The sequence below is a fragment of the Chrysochloris asiatica genome, unplaced genomic scaffold (assembly GCF_000296735.1).
Source record: "Chrysochloris asiatica unplaced genomic scaffold, ChrAsi1.0 scaffold00063, whole genome shotgun sequence".
NCBI classification, from domain to species: Eukaryota; Metazoa; Chordata; class Mammalia; order Afrosoricida; family Chrysochloridae; genus Chrysochloris; species Chrysochloris asiatica.
The window spans coordinates 6,993,855-7,011,711 of NW_006408581.1; the positions used below are offsets into that span (position 1 = coordinate 6,993,855).

General features: G+C 35.2%; 1 protein-coding gene across 4 annotated transcripts in view; it reads right to left on the reverse strand.

Moving 5' to 3' along the window:
- The window catches only part of PCDH9 (protocadherin 9), a 1,452,459-nt gene that overhangs the window by 912,582 nt on the left and 522,020 nt on the right, over positions 1-17,857 (reverse strand). For 2 of the 4 annotated variants that reach the window (XM_006864303.1, XM_006864301.1), the window contains exon 2: positions 13,365-13,466. The exons of the other annotated variants lie outside the window; for them this stretch is intronic. In XM_006864303.1, coding sequence (XP_006864365.1) covers positions 13,365-13,466 — 102 coding nt within the window. The remainder of the gene's footprint in view (positions 1-13,364; positions 13,467-17,857) is intronic. 4 annotated transcript variants of the gene reach the window in all.

A 17,857-nucleotide genomic window follows, 5' to 3' on the forward strand; every position in this document is an offset into this window, starting at 1 on the left:
ATAACTTGCATTGGTATAGCAATTTTTAGCTTTCATAATACTTCCACCCATTTTTTTTTTTTTTTTTCTTATTGGTTCCGTTTGTGTAAACATGGGTTCATAGGTTTACTGGTCTTTTCTGTCTTCCCTGGTCCCTGTCAGACAGCACCAAAGTGCTCCTGGATCATATATAGTTCTTTAAGGAAAAGGAAGAGTGAAGGCAGACCCTTATTTGAGGAAATGTGGGGAGAATTCTCAGTCCAGTGAAGACAAGACTAAGGGACAGTGTTGAGAAGAAACACAATTTTATTTTAAACTGACAGTTTCATATCCAAGAGTAGGAGCATTGAAAAGAGATTATAATTTAAGACAAGTCAGACTTAAATAAAATGATAGCTTTTTGGTCCCAGAATTGACATTTATAAAGGAATTATAAACTATCATCATATAATTATTATGAGTGAGAAGATCCTCTTTGTTATATGGCATTTATAAAGCCATGTTGTTGTTGTTAAGTGCCATTGAGTTGGTTTCGACTCATAATGACCCTGTAAAGAGTTTCCAAGGAGCAGCTGGTGAGTTTGAACCACCAACCTTGTGGTTCAACCGATCTTGCAGTTCAGTGCTTTATCCCACAGTGCCACTCCAGGACTCCTTTGACCTTTTGTTTCTGTTTGATTATTTTACTCTAGTGGGATCTCAGTTATGATATGAAAACTAAGAAAAAGTTTGTAGTTATGAAAACACCTAAGAACTTTTAAAAAAAAAATTAGGTATTGCAAGTCTCTGTATATCTACTGGATTTTAATAAAAGCAAACTAATAAAACCAAGGTTATGAATCGGGCTGCTAACCTCAGGTTGGCAGTTCGAAACTACCAGCCATTCCATGGGAGAAAGATGAAACTTTCTGCTCCTGTAAAGATTTACAGCCTTGGAAACCTTGTGCAGGATCGCTATGAGTCATGAACTGACTCCACGGTATTTAACGGCAACAACAAATAAAACCAATTAGTTTTAGTATAAAAACAGAAGAAATCACAATGAATTTTCTATTAGAAAGCGTGGTCCAGATCAAATCTTAGCGTCAATATTATGAGGCATTCTGTGTATAATATATCAGAAGCATTTTAATGGTTATGAACAAACACTCTTATTATATTTCTCAGTAAGACAACAACCTTACAGTGACAGTGGAATGCAAAGCACTTGGACCATAACAGAAAGACAATGTACCTTTTCCCTAGGATTAACCACCAGAGAACCAAGATAATTGATTCACCATGGCTGTCTGTGAGGTCTGAAAGTTTGTTGTTATGTGTGTCATCGAGTCGGTTCCAACTCATAGTGACCCTGTATAGGGTTTCTGAGGAGCGGTTGGTGAGTCTGGACTGCTGATCTTGCAGAGCAAACTGACTTTGCACTACAGCACATTAACCCACAGCACCAGGCCCTCTGAAATAATTATACATGGCTATCAAGTCCTGGTATGGTACTGTGGTATAGGTACTGGACTGCAAAGCAGAAGGTCTGTGGTTCAAACCCACTTCTCCTCAGAAATCCTATACATGGGTCTCTATGAGTTCGAACCTAATCGATGGCACTTAACAACAATATAGAGTATAATACTAGCCATTACCATAGAGTTGATTCCTAATTATAAGGACCCTATAGGACAGAGTGGAGTCCTGATGTAGCACTGTGGGTTAATGCACCAGACTGCAAAGCTGTTTGAACTGCAAAGTTAGTGGTTCAAGCTCACCAGCTGCTCCTCAGAAACCCTATACAGTTATGGGTAGAAACTGACTCGACAGCACTTAACAACAACAACATAGGACACAGTAGAACTACCCTATATAATTTCCAAGTCTTCAATCATTACAGAAACAGATTGCCACATCTTCCTTCCTTAGAGCTTCTGGTAGATTCAAAGACCTGATGTTTCAATTAATACCTAAGCACTTAACAACTGCATCACACAAGGACTCCTTAGAGTATAATTTGCTGTTGTTATCAACTGTCTTCGAGTCATTTCTGACTCATAGGACCCTGTATATGGTTTTCGAGGCTCTAAATCTTTGCAAGATGAGAAAGCCTCATTTTTCTCCTGTGGATTGTCTTGTCTCAAACCGCCAACTTTGTGGTTCACAGTCCAGTGCTTATGCTATGGAGTCACCACATTCCTAAGAGTATAATAATGATACTTATATTTTATAAATATCAAAAAACTCCACTGCAAACATCCATTGCAGCTTTTAATGTTGGAATTTCCATATCTTATAACAGTATGTATTTAGCTGAGACTATCTGCTCCCATAAAGATTTTTACTGTTTCAGAAACCTTATATGTTATCTCTATGAGTTGGAATCATCTTGACAGCACTTAACAACAACAATAATAACAGGTTTAGTTTGTGTTTATAATACATAACAGGCACCAACTACCACTGAGTCTATTCCAACTCATAAATGCAATAAAAAATCTCAGACATATCATATATAAAAGAAGTTTTAAAAATATTTTGAAAGTGCAAGAAGTTTACTATATGAAAAGTTTATATGGAGTCGGTTCTGACTCATAGTGACCCTGTACAGGGTTTCTGAGGCTGCAAATCTTTACGGGAGCAGGAAGCCTCACCTTTCTCCTACGGAACAGCTGGTAGTTTCGAACTGCTGATGTTGCAGTTTGCAGCCCAATTTGTAACCACTACACTACTAAAGCTCCTTGAAAAGTTTATATAAACAAATATTTTAAAATTTTTATTACCAATGTACACTATTAGCAATGTTGTTGTTACTAAAAGATTACAACCTAGTAATACATATGGGGCAGTTCTACTCTCTCATAGGTGGTCACCATGTAGTGGAGTTGACACTCAGACACCCAGTAACCACAGCATTGCTAAAATTGTACATTGATAGTAAAAATAAATAAGTATTTGTTTATATAAACATTTCATATTATAAATTTCTCATTGCACTTTCAAAATATTTACAAAAAATGTGATGTCTAATATTTTACTAATATTTTAAATGCATTTATGAGTTGAAATAGGCTCAGAGACAGTTAGTACTGGTTATATATTATAAATGCATGCCAAACTTCTTGTTGTTAAGTGCAGTCGAGTCTTTATGAAGGAGTCCTTGCATGGCACTGTAAGCTAAAGCACTGGACCTCAAGGTCTATTCGAGCCACAAGATAGGCAGTTCAAACTCACCAGTATTGTCTTGGAAACCCTATACAGTGTTGCTATGAGGAAAGAAAAGAAAAGAAATCCAGACAATTTTTGCTAAAGAATTTACCTGTGAATTATTTAAATTTGAAAGCTGATATCAACTGCAATACTTGTTTGAACACTGAGGACATTTTCTTTATCCAGAGCTGAATTAACTTAGTTGGAAGTCCAGTCTTTCACTACCAGAGTTACCGCATGGATTCAAACTGATCAACTTTTCAGTTAGCAGCACAGTGCTTAATCACTGCAACACCAGTGCTCCTTACTTTTAGCAGTAAATATTTTTATTTTCCACTAGATTTCAAGATCATTTGAATAGCATTTCAATAAGGGGTCCCATAGTTCAGGCACCAATGAGTGGATACGAATTTTACTCATTATTATTACAATATAAGCACACTTTCCTAAAGGAAAATTCACATCTGTCTACCTTTTCATGTCTGAACCCTATACAGGGTAGCTATGAGTTGGAATGAACTTGATCACACTTAACAACAACAGCCCTTGTCACATATTTGTGTATTACTCTAATCCTCTATTTAGCATTGCTATTGTTTATAGTCATTCCCTCTGCAGGACTTCATATACAAGGCTTCCTGCAGCCTTCTCCACTAGTATCCAAGGACATATGCAGAACCTTCTGAAAACTCTATGCTTGCATGTTAATTTCATAATCAGATGCCTGGCCTGTATTAATCACAAGAATATGCAATTTCAGTTGATTTTTAAAGTACTAGTGAAGTAGCTTTATTTGACACTGGAATTATTGATTGCCATTTCGTGTGTGGTCTCCTCATGGATCCTACAGATATTGATTTACACCTCTTTGTATTCTACATTTTGATTGTTTTATGATAGCTCTGAAGCCACAAGATTCTTCATGGAAAGGTACTATCATTGTCACTAGTTTGAAAGGTTCTCTCCCACCTTTTTTTTGTACACTCTATTCTCGCCATGAACAGCTGCATCATAGTTGTCATTCTGAATGCCAAAGATGTCTTTGGCTGATAGGCCTATGCCTGTGGCACACAGAGTGGCTTCAAACAACTAATTAGCAGGAACTGGGCCACAGTAAGGTTTGGTGCTGTCCATCAAGCCTGTGACCACTGCTGACACCATCAGCAAAACTGTCAAATGTGACTCTTCCTGTGAATAAAACAAGCCTACTTGTTCTGTGGTGAACAAAGAATTGGCAGGACAAGTTTAATAAAAGTAAAAGAAGGGGATGGCCGATTTTTACAAAGTGGGAAGTAATTGAAAAATATATTGAACCAGTGGAAAATTAGATAACTGATTTATGTGTTGCTGGAATGCAGGGAATCCAACTGAAAATTTTTGTATGAATTTCCAATGGAGTGCTTCATAGAAATCAAAACAAAATAGCAAAACACCCAAATTGCTCCAGTACATTAATTTAACTTCTGGAAAACAAAACACACTCTTTACGAATAAGGAATCATAAATAATATATACATTTGAAAGTGAATATTTAGAGATGCAATACTCTATATAGAATTATTATTTACCTATTATATATAATCTTCGTATTATTTATTTTTATATATACACATTGTTATGCACAATAAATTATTTGAAAATTCGAATTTGTGTATAATAGCATGCCTGTAAATATGTATATATGTATTTATAAGGAAATTTTAAAACCAATTCTATTGAACATCCATTACCTGTCTTAGTCATATTTTATTGGATTGCATGTTGCTACTGTGCTGAAAGCTATACTCACAATGTTTCAAATATCAGCAGGGTCACCTATATTGTATATGTTTCAACAGAGTTACCACAGTAAAAAAAAGACTAAGAAAAAAGGCCTGGTCATCTACTTCCAAAAATTGGCCAATGAAAACCTAATGGATCATAAGAGGATATTGTTTGATATAGTAAGGGAAGATGAATGAATCTCCTCTGTTGGAAGTCATTCAAAATACACAATGACTGAAACATACCAACAATCATGACAATGGAAATGGATGAGCAAGGCTACATTCTGTTCACCATGAGTTAGAGTCAGCTTTGTGTGAACTAATAACAAAAACCTATAGGAGAAACATTAAAAAACACATATAGACTTTGTCCTTGATAATTAAAAATGCATGTTGAGATCACATTCAGACCATGAGGTTTGAAAGGAGTTGTAATTCTTCGTTTCCAAGAAGGATTAGCTCTTTTTATTGGAACCAGAGAAACAACTCAGAGTTGTGAAGAAAAATAATCTTTAGAACTTCCCTCAATCTTAAAATCCAAACCTCTTGCTTTCAAGTCTTGTAGTGACCCTTAAAACAGAGTAGAATCGCCCCATAGAGTTCCCAAGAGAGTTCTCGTGTGGCACTGTGGGAGAACACTCTGGACTTCAAGGTCAGTTTGAACCACAAGCTCACCAGTTGCTCTTCGGAAAGTCAACACAGGGTCTCTATGACTCAGAACCAATTCGACAGCACTTACCAACAGCAATCTGTGCAGAAGCATAATGCCTAATTTTTCTCCGTCTGAGCAACAGGTGGGCTCAAACTGCCAACATTTTGGTTAGTAGTCAAGTGCTTAAGCATTATGCTACCACAGTTCCTACCATCCTATAATGCCTCCGATTACAGGATTGAAGGAACAGGAACTCTGGTAGCACATATGCAATTCACTTGAGAAAAAAATTTTGTTGTTCATCACCACACACTACACACTTCCTGATCATTCACCTGGAAGACTCCTTTAATTCTAACTGTATGTGTGTGTGTGTGTAACTTTAAATATTCTACTGCCTTTGAAATTAAAAAAAAAAAAAAAAAGCTTCTTAAGAAGGAAAAAAAATAAACTGAAAATTAATTCCAAGTTATTCATAAAACTCTATTAATTGTGAATATCTTTATCACTTTCAATTAGTATTAACACTTAAAGGAAAGAAAAGAAAAGAAATCCAGACAATTTTTGCTAAAGAATTTACCTGTGAATTATTTAAATTTGAAAGCTGATATCAACTGCAATACTTGTTTGAACACTGAGGACATTTTCTTTATTCAGAGCTGAATTAACTTAGTTGCTGTTGTGACATGTGGTACAATCAGTTCCGAATGATAGCAACTCTGTATAGGATTTCTGAGGAGAAGCTGGTGAGTTTGAACTGCCGACCTTATGGTTTAAACCAACCTTATGGCCAAGTGTTTATCCTACAGTGCCATACAACACAACAATATAATACACCAAAAATAGGCACTTAAAACTTCATTGTCTGTTACTCGGTGCTGCTGTATGCTAGAGTCAGTTCTGACTCATAGCAGCCCTATATAGGATTTCTGAGAGCAGCTGGCATATTTGAACTTCCAGCCTCATGATTAGCAATCCAGTACTTATGCTTCAGAGTCACACTAGGATTCTTATTCAACACTTATTATTGTTGTTGTTATGTGCCGTAGAGTCAGTTCTGACTCTTAGTGACCCTGTATAGGGTTTCCTAGGAACAACTGGTGAGATTGAACCGCCACCCTTACAGTTCAAAGTGATCTTGAGGTCAAGTATTTATTCTATGATGCCACACTAGTACTCCTTATTGGTGTTAAGTGCCTCCAAGTTGATTTGACTTATAGCAATGCTATATAGGGTTTTCAAGGAGTGGCTGGCAGGTTTGAACCTATGACCTTTTGGTAAGCAGTCCAATGTTATCCTACAGCACAACATCACGACTCCTATTCAACACTAAATCCTGATCATTTAGATCCAGAGTGTGAGTTATGTTAAAGATAATCATTGATAATTGGACTGATTTAAAAAAAACAAAAACAAACAGATGAACAAATGAAAATAGTAAGACAAAAGCAAAGTATTTTGGCTATTGTTACTTTCTGCCACATAGTGTTATTAGCTGGGACAGGATGTTCTAAACTACCTTGCAAACAGTGAGCCCAGATGGGATTCTTAACCTTGCTGTTTACTCTCAGTGTGTCCATGGTTAGGCCACCTAAGTTCAGGGTGGACTCATAAGTTCATCTTTAGTGGGAGCATTAAGATAAACTAGGAAGAAAGATCTGGAGAGCTACTTTTGGAAAGCAGCCAATAAAATCTGTGTAGATGACAATAGTTGATCTCATTGTGTCTGGGGTTTCCACAATTTAGCTGTCAATAGGAGAGAAGATACGTAGAAAACAGCAATCACATTTACTGAAAGACTGTTCTAAATAAATCTGTAGATGTCAAGTCTAAAACCAATATAGCAATAAAAAATAGATCAATAGTTTAACATGTGCTATTGCCCTTCTCTTCCAACATGCGGTAGGATAAGCACTGAACTGTTAACTACAAGGTTGGCGGTTCAAGCCAACTAGCAGCATAGGGTTGCTATGAGTCAGAACCAACTTGATGACATTTAACAACAAAAACAACTTACAACACACTCATCTCACTCTTCCTTTGACGTTTTTATATCCATCACACTGCATAATCTGCAGTACCATGAAACCAAGAATAATTTTTATGAATTTCTTTATCCAGAAAAACCTATGTCATAAATTTACTTAAATGGTTAAAAATATTTCCCTTATCAAAACAGTTTTTTTTTTTTTTTTTTTTTTTTCAGTTTGGGGCTGAAGATGTATAGCAGCAACTCATTCTGGGATATCTTAATCAACCATCTGCCTCCATGAATTTCATACTTTCAATAACTGCCACATTTCCAGAATCAGGCGTCTAAAATTCACACTTATTTAAAAACCCTTCCACCAATCTCTCTACCTCTTAGAACTAAGATTTCCATCTGACATTGATTTTCAGATTTCATTTTTAGAAGGAAGAAGTCAAGTCTTATCTCAAAAATTCATACACTGAACACTAGACTACTTTGTAAAAATACTTTAGTTCAAGCATCAAAAACAGTAAGAGGGAGCGGGGTCTTATATAGAGAGGCAGTCTTGTGTGAATTCCAATAACCATGAGGCATTTTCCCACAGATTACAGAATATAGGCACTGAAAGCTCTATCTGCCTGCATTCTGTGCTGGTTCGTGAGTAGAAGGAAGGGAATATAATAGAAGGGAAATTACAGTACAATTTGTAGATCAAATATTCAAGGAAAGGTTACATTCATATACATTTATGGTATGAAAACAATGTGCACGTTTTCACTTCTGTGCTCCTTTTCACCATTAGGGTGCTCTGTTTATCCAATGACAGGAGAGAAAGTTTAAACATGACAATTTAAATTCCACACCTTATTTGAAACCTAACTTAATAAAGGGATTCAAACTTGAACTATTTTGACACTTGCTTAGAAATTTTAAGTGCAGCATCAGGATAAAGTCATAGATCATTTCAGCATGTGAGAACTAGGAACAGATACCAATATTATCAATGGTTTGCTCTGTGACCAACAGAAGGCTACTCCATGTCTCTTGTCTTCAGATTAAGCTTTACAATATGAACATATCATTTTCAAAGAGCCTACCAGTCAATTAGCCTATAGTTTCTCTCTTTCTGTGTATGTGTTTGAAACAATATTAATGGTAGTTAACCTAGGAGTTTCTGAAGCTTTGTGGTTGTTGCTATATTTAGGGGAGACCTGGTGTGGCACTGTGAGTTAATGCGTCAGACTGTAAAGCCGTTTGAACTGCAAGGTTGGCGGTTCAAGCTCACCAGCTTCTCCTCGGAAACCCTATACAGTGTCGCTATGGGTCAGAATCAACTCGATGCCACTTAACAACAACAACAATTATTATGTGTGTGACTTTGAGAATATTACTTATCCTTTCTATAAAATGAGGGTGATAATAAAAAAATATGTGCTTAATGAGGTGATAATAAATATGTGCCTAATGACGTTGTTGGAGCCCTATAGTGGACATGTAGGGTCAGCATTGGACTGCTAATTGTGTTAAAAACCCACCAGCAACTCCTTGGAAACCCTATGAAGGGTTGCTATGAGTCAGAACTGACTCGATAGTACTTTAACAACAACAATGGAGTTGTCAGTATTAAATGAGGTATCATAATCAATCCATTATAATATTTTTAAATTCCCATACTTTAACACTCTGAAATAGTATACCTATTATAAGCAATCATTTTTTTAAAAAGCACTTTTCTGAATTTGAGAGCATATTATTCCCTCCTGGTGACTAAAATTGTAGTATTTTTATGCTGGTAGGTATCATAGATTATAGGAGCACTGGTACCATAGTGGGTTACAAGTTGGGCTGCTAAACACAAGATCAGTAGTTCAAATCCACCAGTCATTCCACAAGAGAAAGATGAGGCTTTCTGCTCCCGTAAAGATTTATAGCTCCAGAACCCTATACAACGTTCTTATGAATCAGAACTAACTCCACGGCACACAATCACCACCATAGATTAGATGAAATACACTACTATGTAGAAGTATTTATTATAGTGGCTGGCAAAGGAACTGTTCAATAATTGGTATTAACATGTCTTCATAAGTAAACAACAATTATGGCCAGACTTCACCTCTCATACTTAGAACATACTGTCAGGAGACACCAGGATGTCATGTTTGTTAAAGTGGAGGGTTGGAGAAAACAAGGAAGACTCCCAGAGAGATGGATTGGCACAGTGGCAGCATCAATGGGGCCAAATGTAGCAACAATTGTGAGGCTGGCACAGGACCAGACAGTGTGTCACTCTGTTGTGCATAGGGTTGCTATGACTCAGTACCAACTCTATGACATCTAACAAGAAAAAGAAGTTAAAGATTGTAGACTAAGACTGATAAAATATGAACACTTGAAAAACTTGTTAGTCACATAAGTCTTGGTTTTATTTTATATCTGATGTCATAATACCAGTTTTAAAACTGCATTAGGGTTCATTGTTATTAAATACCGTAGACTAAGACTTCCCACTTGAACAAAATCATAGTTTAAAAATTCTAAGTGTCTATGTATGCTACATAGAACAAAACCTTCATTTTTACTTTATTAAAGTAGTTAAGCAGTAAATAGTAAATTGTGGGATTATTTTTAATAGGGAAAAACATACACTTTCTACATTTAACACTTCCAATATTAGAGGAAAGGAAAGCAAACAGCATTTTGTGTGCATAAATTTTATAAACTATACTCAGCTTTCGTTATGAATTCTGGGGAATGATTAACACTAGGTTAATATCTATTACGCTTGTTGTAAGGGCTTAATGGTCAGCTTGGTTGCTAACCAAAGAATCAAAGGTTTGAGTTAATCAACAGAAACCCTGCAAAAAGGCTTTGTGTTCACTTCTGAAAAATCAGCCACTGAAAGTCTATGGGGCACAGTTCTACTCTGACACACATGGGGTCTCCATAACTCAAAATTGACTTGAGGCAATTGAGAACTAACAAGAAAGTGGATACTAAAATTGTCTTCCATGGTAATGGTCTACAAATACTAAGCAATATTACAGAAACCATGACCTCAGAATTCTTATAAAACTCCAAAGTAGGCATTGCTTCTACTTGTGTTCTATTGTATAAAGAAACATCAGAGCTTGTTTCTGTTTATGCAAAAAAAAAAAAAAAAAAGTGCATAATTAATAAAATAGAACCATTATGATCACAAACTACTTAAACTGATTAAGAACAGAATTTACATGCCTGGATAATAAACATAAGATGCTTGAAACAGTGTCTTGCAGATAGCTCATGCTACAAAAGTGTCCATCAACATCACCATCATCATCATCATTTACCGTCGCACACCACTGGAGAGAGATAGAACTTACAGGTTAGTCTAGTCCAAGAGCATCCATTCCAGAATGGGCCTTGAGTAAGATGAGAGAATGAGAATCTGTGGGACAAAGGATCTCTAAAAATAATTTGACTACTTTCCTGTATTTATAACATAGCACATTAGATTTATCTTCACTGCTCTTTGATAATTGAACTGATAAACTGACTTAACTCAGAATACTCTAGGACTTAAGTCAAATAAATGTCTGCATAAATTGTGTTCTGTGCTCTGTGCCTCAACAAAGTATCTATGAGAAGAAAATAAAAACAAAAAATAAGTCATAGAAAATTATTTGAATTATTGTTTTTGCTTTTAAGGGCCTTCAAGTCATTTCTGACTCATAACAAACTTGTATAGTGTTTCTGAGGAGCAACTAGTGGATTTGAACCACAGACTTTATGGTTCAAAGTCTAGTGTTTACTATAGTTCAATAACATTCCCTACAATAACAATAAAAAAGGAGATTTTCAGAAAAACTTCCCTCAACACACTCCTTGGGTAATTACAGAGCTGATCTGTGAGTTTGGATTCATTCAGATATTAAAATATTATAAAAATAAATACAATTTTTAGAAATTGCATTTGGAACTGAGATTTCCATTAATTTCACAACACTCTGGATTAGCATTTCAAAGATTTATATGACTAAAATATTTTTTCCTGAAACAAACTAAGGACCATCGTGTAACTGTTGCAATGAGGATGAAGAATAGGAAGAAACTCCAGTGTTACTGACACTTCAGTTATACACAGCAACGATGAAAAGTCAAAGTATTAAAAGTTTATCATTCTCCCCTTTAAATTCCAACTGAATTAGGTTTGGGGAAGAGGGGAGGATAAAGAAAATAAATAAATAAAAAGCAAAACAGGATAACTAATACATGCTGAAGCTTAAGTGAATATTTCTAAAGAGTTCCACACACAGCAAAATAGAGGGTAACACATATGTGGAGGATGAAGTAAGGAGTAAAACTCTAAAATATCACTTTTTTTTTTTCCAACTCAACCGAAAGTTAATCTGAAAAGAACTTGCTTTCTCAATCAAATTTCTATTAATTAGTGTCTCCAGTCTATTCTACTACTGGGTCTTTTGTGAATGATAGATTCTTGTAGTTTATGAAGAACACGCACAAAAACCTTAAATGCTGATGATGATCAAAATGTTTTCAATAATGCTAATGGAATGAAAACAAAACAGTTCTTTGAGAAAACTGGGAAGAAAATAAATACTTGTCTGCATGCTGAAGCACTGGACTGCTAACTGCAAGGTCGCTGGTTCAAATCTACCAGCCACTCCTTGGAAACCCTATATAGTTATGTGTTCAGAACCAACTCGACATACTTAACAACAATATATACATATATGGAGTCCTGCTGTGGCACTGTAAGATAAACACTGGACTGTGAATCACAAGGTTGATGGTTCAAACTCACCAGCCGTACCTCAGAAAACATACATAGGTTCTCTATGAGTCTGAACTGACTCCATGGCACATAATCACTACTACAATACGTACATGTATATATTGAGAGAGAGAGAGGAGAGATGTATGTGTAATTACATACATGTGCCGTCAAGTCAAATCCAACTCCTAGGCTTCCTGTATAGTGTCTGAGGCTATACATCATTGTGGGAGTAGAAAACCTCATCTATCTCATGCGGAGCTCAGGTGGTGGGTTCAAACCACCAACCTTGTGGTTGACAGTCCAGTGCTTATCCTATGGAGCAACTGTGTTCCCTATACATACATGTATGCATATTCATATTATCTGTATATCAATATGTATCTATATCTAGATATGTAATATCTAAGTTATGACTATGGAAAATAGATTAAACTATATATGTGTGATAGTATTAGAGTTAATTATTAAAAATTATCTTTAAAAATGTAAATATGTTGCATTTGTTAATGTAGGAACTCTCAGAAAAATGAAAACTGATTTTTAGTTTAAGCTGAAACAGAAGAAAGTTAAGGATCAAATTGAAGAAAAGGTAATAAGAAAAAAGAAAATGTTAATGAAAATTTCAGTGTAACAGTAGGGTAGAAAATGAAGCAGTTTAATCTTTCAGCAAGTAGATGTTTGTAACTTTTAGATCAATTATTAAACAAAAACATAAGGAACATTTAAAAGAAGGTTGCTCATTACATTCTCTAAAAATAGGTAAAACGTATCACTTTGCATTAAGTGACGAGAACATTATAGTTAATAGTTGAACCATTATTCAAATGAAAGAGATAAATGTTGACTTTTTGTTCCATAATTGCTTACTTAAACTCGTTAAATCAAACAGCTGTATACAAATATGACCATAAAATAGGTCTGCAAAGAGAATATTTTTAATAGTTAACAGATAATATTTAAAATCATGAGGAAAGCAGGAAATTTTCTCAGTACTAACAAGGACTCTATACAGACATGGCATACCTCGTAATGATTTTCTTCATTCTCCTGAATGTGGAGACCGGCAGAGCTGAGACATTTCTGAGGAGTAACAGGAGTATTGTCACTTTTGCTGTGTGAGTTACACTGAAAGAGATTACCAAATAATTGTGACAAACTACTCCATATTTAGTGTGTCTTTTGAGAGACATAGCTGTTTGCTATGAACCTAATTGATACCAATAGCGTTAAGGAGGGTCTACATTTATACACACATGCAATTAATACTGAGTCGGTACTAAAAAGATAAAAATTTTCCTAAGACAAACAAATTGTCAGAATTTGTTCTTTCTAAAACTAAAGAAATCTAAAATGAAGTTATTTTCATTTTTTTCTCCAGCAAAAAAATATTTATTATTTTTGTGATTTTGATAGATAACACTGATGTGCTGCTAATATAACCATGAGGTATTATGCAAGTGATTGAAATATTTTATATAAATATTAACCTCTGACACAGATGTTAATACTATCCCCCATTATTATGAAGGATTAAACTGAGGCATAGGAAAGTATTTTATCCAAGGTTGCTCTGCTACCTGACTTTCTGAAACCACCCCCGTACCCTTATCTACTGCATGTACTACTTTAAAAAAATAGGTAAAAGGGGAAAAACTACAAAATTTGCTGTAAAAAATATTAATTTATTATTCGCTGTACTGAATAGAAAATATCTTTGAAAACAGGTTACCTAAACAATCCATCTAGAAACAGAAGTGATTGGCAGAACTTAATATATTGGATTATGGGAAGGCGCCATCACTGGTATGTTCTCTCTTCTTCCCTAAGACTACACTATATGCTCAAATATGATGAAGAGAGAGAAAAGAAGCATTTTCCAATGTAGTATGATAAATTTGCTAGTCATTAATCAAATTTGCTTTCACTATTACAAAGAAATATCCGTTGGAAAATACTTTCAGGGACATTTTAAAAAGCAAACAAGTTTGAAAGTTTAACTTACTGAGTTCTGTGTATTTTCGTTTCAAGACCACCTTTTTGTATATTTAAGTATTTTTCAACAATTGCATTACATTTTGAAATCAGTTAATTCTCTGAAATGTTTATTTGTGTTTATTGTTTTCTTTTGCTGAAGAGAAATAATAACATAGCGCACTAAGAAAGCCTAACTCTCTAACCCAAACACCCATATTTAGAAATCTTTTTAGTATAAAAATGTTACTTTACACCTATCCTCTCTACATACGAAGAATGTCATTCCAGCACTGCTTCAAACTTATTCCTTTTGGAACTCTTTAATTATGGATAATTAAGCAAATTCTGACTGCAATTTTAACCTGTTTGACACCTAAATAATTTTTACTTATGGTTTGTAAAATGCTGCTCTACTAATATTAATTTTTCAAATGTGCCTAAATTTGTCTGAAATATTTCGTTGTTAATTATGAAAGCCTATCTTTGATATCTTTCCACAGTAGCCTCCTTGCTTTCAAAAATTTTAGACCTTCAAAGTTATTTTCATCTGTGATGTTCCTAGACGTTTTAATCACTCAGTTCCTGTCCCTCGTCTTTCCTCATATCTATTCATCCTGATTAATCTTTTTAAAACATCTCATGTATTATGCAGCTTTTCTCCTTAGAAATATTTCCTAAATTCCTGTAGACCAGCAGTTGGTCTCACACTGACTGTATATTAGAATAAACTGGGGAGCTTTAAAAAATGTCAGTGATTGAGACCAGGCTTAAGGTTTTTTTTTTTTGTTGTTTGTTTGTTTTAAATAGCTAGGTACTTGTAATGTATACCCAGTTTAGAATCCCTGGGTTATGGATAAAACTCATTTACCTGACCCTTAAAATACTACAACACATTTAAGCTTCAGTCCTCTAAATATCATCTCCTCTTCCTGTGCTTTTGGTTTTGCTATTCCACATTTAACTAATCATATATTAGAATATTGCTTTCGTATGATTATATTATAATGTCTCTGAACCTAAGGAAATCTTCTTCTGTGTATGATTGAGTCAGTTCCAACTCATTGAAACCCTGTATAAGGTCTGAGTTAAAATGGCCAACCTTGCAGCTACCTGTCCAGTGCTTATCCTACAGTACCACTCCAGGACATAAGAAAAATCTTGTAGAATATTTTATACTTTCATATATAATATTTTATGTAACTTCAACAGAGAGGCAGAAACCTGAACAGAGAGGTGAAAAATATAATACTTGTTTAATAGATAGGGAGACAGAAGTACAGATATATCCAGTGCAAAGATTTGCCCTGTCAGTACACTATAAAGAGATAAGATAGGGCTATTTCTACTCTACCATATCTGCTTGAGGGAATCATCCATTTGCTCACTCATTCACTCTTTCTATTTTCTGTTTGTTTCATCATAAGAAATTTACTGAGCACAAGTGTCAAGATGTTACTGGATCACTAGACAAGGCATTTAATACCAGTAATGCTTTTATTGTACAGTAAAACAATAGATAGAAAGAAGTAATCATTGTATGTGAAAATGCCGAGTAACAATGTATGCATAGAATGCCTGAGGACAGACATGAGGGAATGGATACATGGGTAGAGTCTTGAAAGGACATCTGATGAGATTATCATTGTAAGAGTACATTCAAAACAGAAGAAACAGTATATGCAAAGGCCTGAAGACATGAAATGTGAATGTTTCAAAAAGCTTAAAAACAGTTCAACCAAGGAGTACATGAAGATTGATATGAAGATAGGGACAGCAGTTACTAGTGCATTAAATTTAAGAGTAAAATCAATGCTTTGGAAGTAATGGAATTAGTCTTAATACAAAGTATGTTGTCAGTAAAAGTCTTGACTTGATTCCAACTCATAGCTACCCTGTGTCAGGTTTCCTAATACTCACTGGTGGGTTTGAACTACTAACCTTGTGGTTAGCAGTCCTATGTTTAATTTACAGAGCTATACAAGAATCCAATATAAAAGTATTGGTGTTGTTGTTAAGTACTGTCCAGTCTGTTCTGACTTACAATGACTCCTTATGGGGTTTTCAAGGAACTACTGGTGGGTTTGAACCGCAAACATTATGGTTAGCAGTCCGGTGTTGATCCTAGAGAGTCACACCAGGGCTGTATATAGTACAGGTATTTTATAAATAATGGTGGTGGTGGTGTGCCGTGGAGTAGGTTAGAACTCATAGTGACCCAGTACAGGGTTTCCAAGGCTTTTCTACTCTTTACAGGCGTAGAAAGCTTCCTTTCTCCTGCAGAACAGCCCATAGTTTCGAACTGCAAAAGTGAGATTAGTAGCCCAATTCGTACCAACTACACTACCAGAGCATCTTTATAAACAATGGTGATGCTAAAGGTGAGTTTTAACCATTATAACTTGTTTCTTTACTCCCCTTTCCCCAAATTTCATTTATAAGTAAAATAAGAGCAGCTGGGCTATGTCTGTAGCACACCTGGAAATCCCTCCTTCCCGAGATTTCACAGCTAAGCCTTGACTAAGTCAAATTCTGGGACAGCTACAGCTTATTGAGCGCTGAATGGTGTTAAAGGAAAAGTTTAACACATTGTTTCTTCTTCACATTTTACAATTTGAGAGTGTTATAATGTAGATTGTCTCTGGGAATTGGAAATCTATGAATCAGAAGCAGCAAAGAGAAAGTAAGACAATAAACAATATTTTGAGACAAAATATTCAAACCCTTAGGAGAAAAGTTCTCAAGTAAAAAACAATATATTCACTAAGAATCCATCCTAACAAGTTTCTATTTCAGGAAGTGTTATGGCTTGATAAGGAAAGAAGATTTACTATAAAAGTCTCAAATTTTCATGCACCTAAATTTTGCTCCTATTTGCCTAACATCGTATGAATAATGAATTATAATTAGATGTTGTTGTTATTAGGTGCCATCAAGTCAGGTCTGATTCCTAGCAACCACATGCGAGAGTAAAACATTACCCATTCTTACACCATCCTCACAATTGTCATTATGCTTTAGTCCATTTTGCTGCCATTGTGCCAGTCCATCTCTTTGGGAGTCTTCCTCTTTTTTCCCTTACCCTCCACTTAACCAGGCAAGATGTCCTATTCCAGGGATGGGTTCCTAGTGATAATATGTCTGAACTATGAGATATGAAGTTTCAACATTCTGGCTTCTAAGGAGCATTCTAGATGTGCTTCTTCCAACACAAATTTGTTTCTGGAACTTCATGGTACTTTTAAGATTTTTCTCCAGCACCATACTAGAATGCATCAGTTCTTCTATGTTTTCCTTACTCATTGTCCAACTTTTATATGCATATGAAGCTACTGAAAATACTACGGTTTGGGTCAGCCCCACCTTAGTCCTCAAACTGGCATCTTTGCTCTTGAACACTCAGAAGAGGTATTGTGCAGCAGATTTGCCTAGTGCAATATGTATTTTGATTTATTCATTGCTGCTTACATGAGTGTTGATTTTGCAACCAATCAAAATGAACCCATTGACAACTCAATTTTTTTCTCCATTTATCATGATGTTAT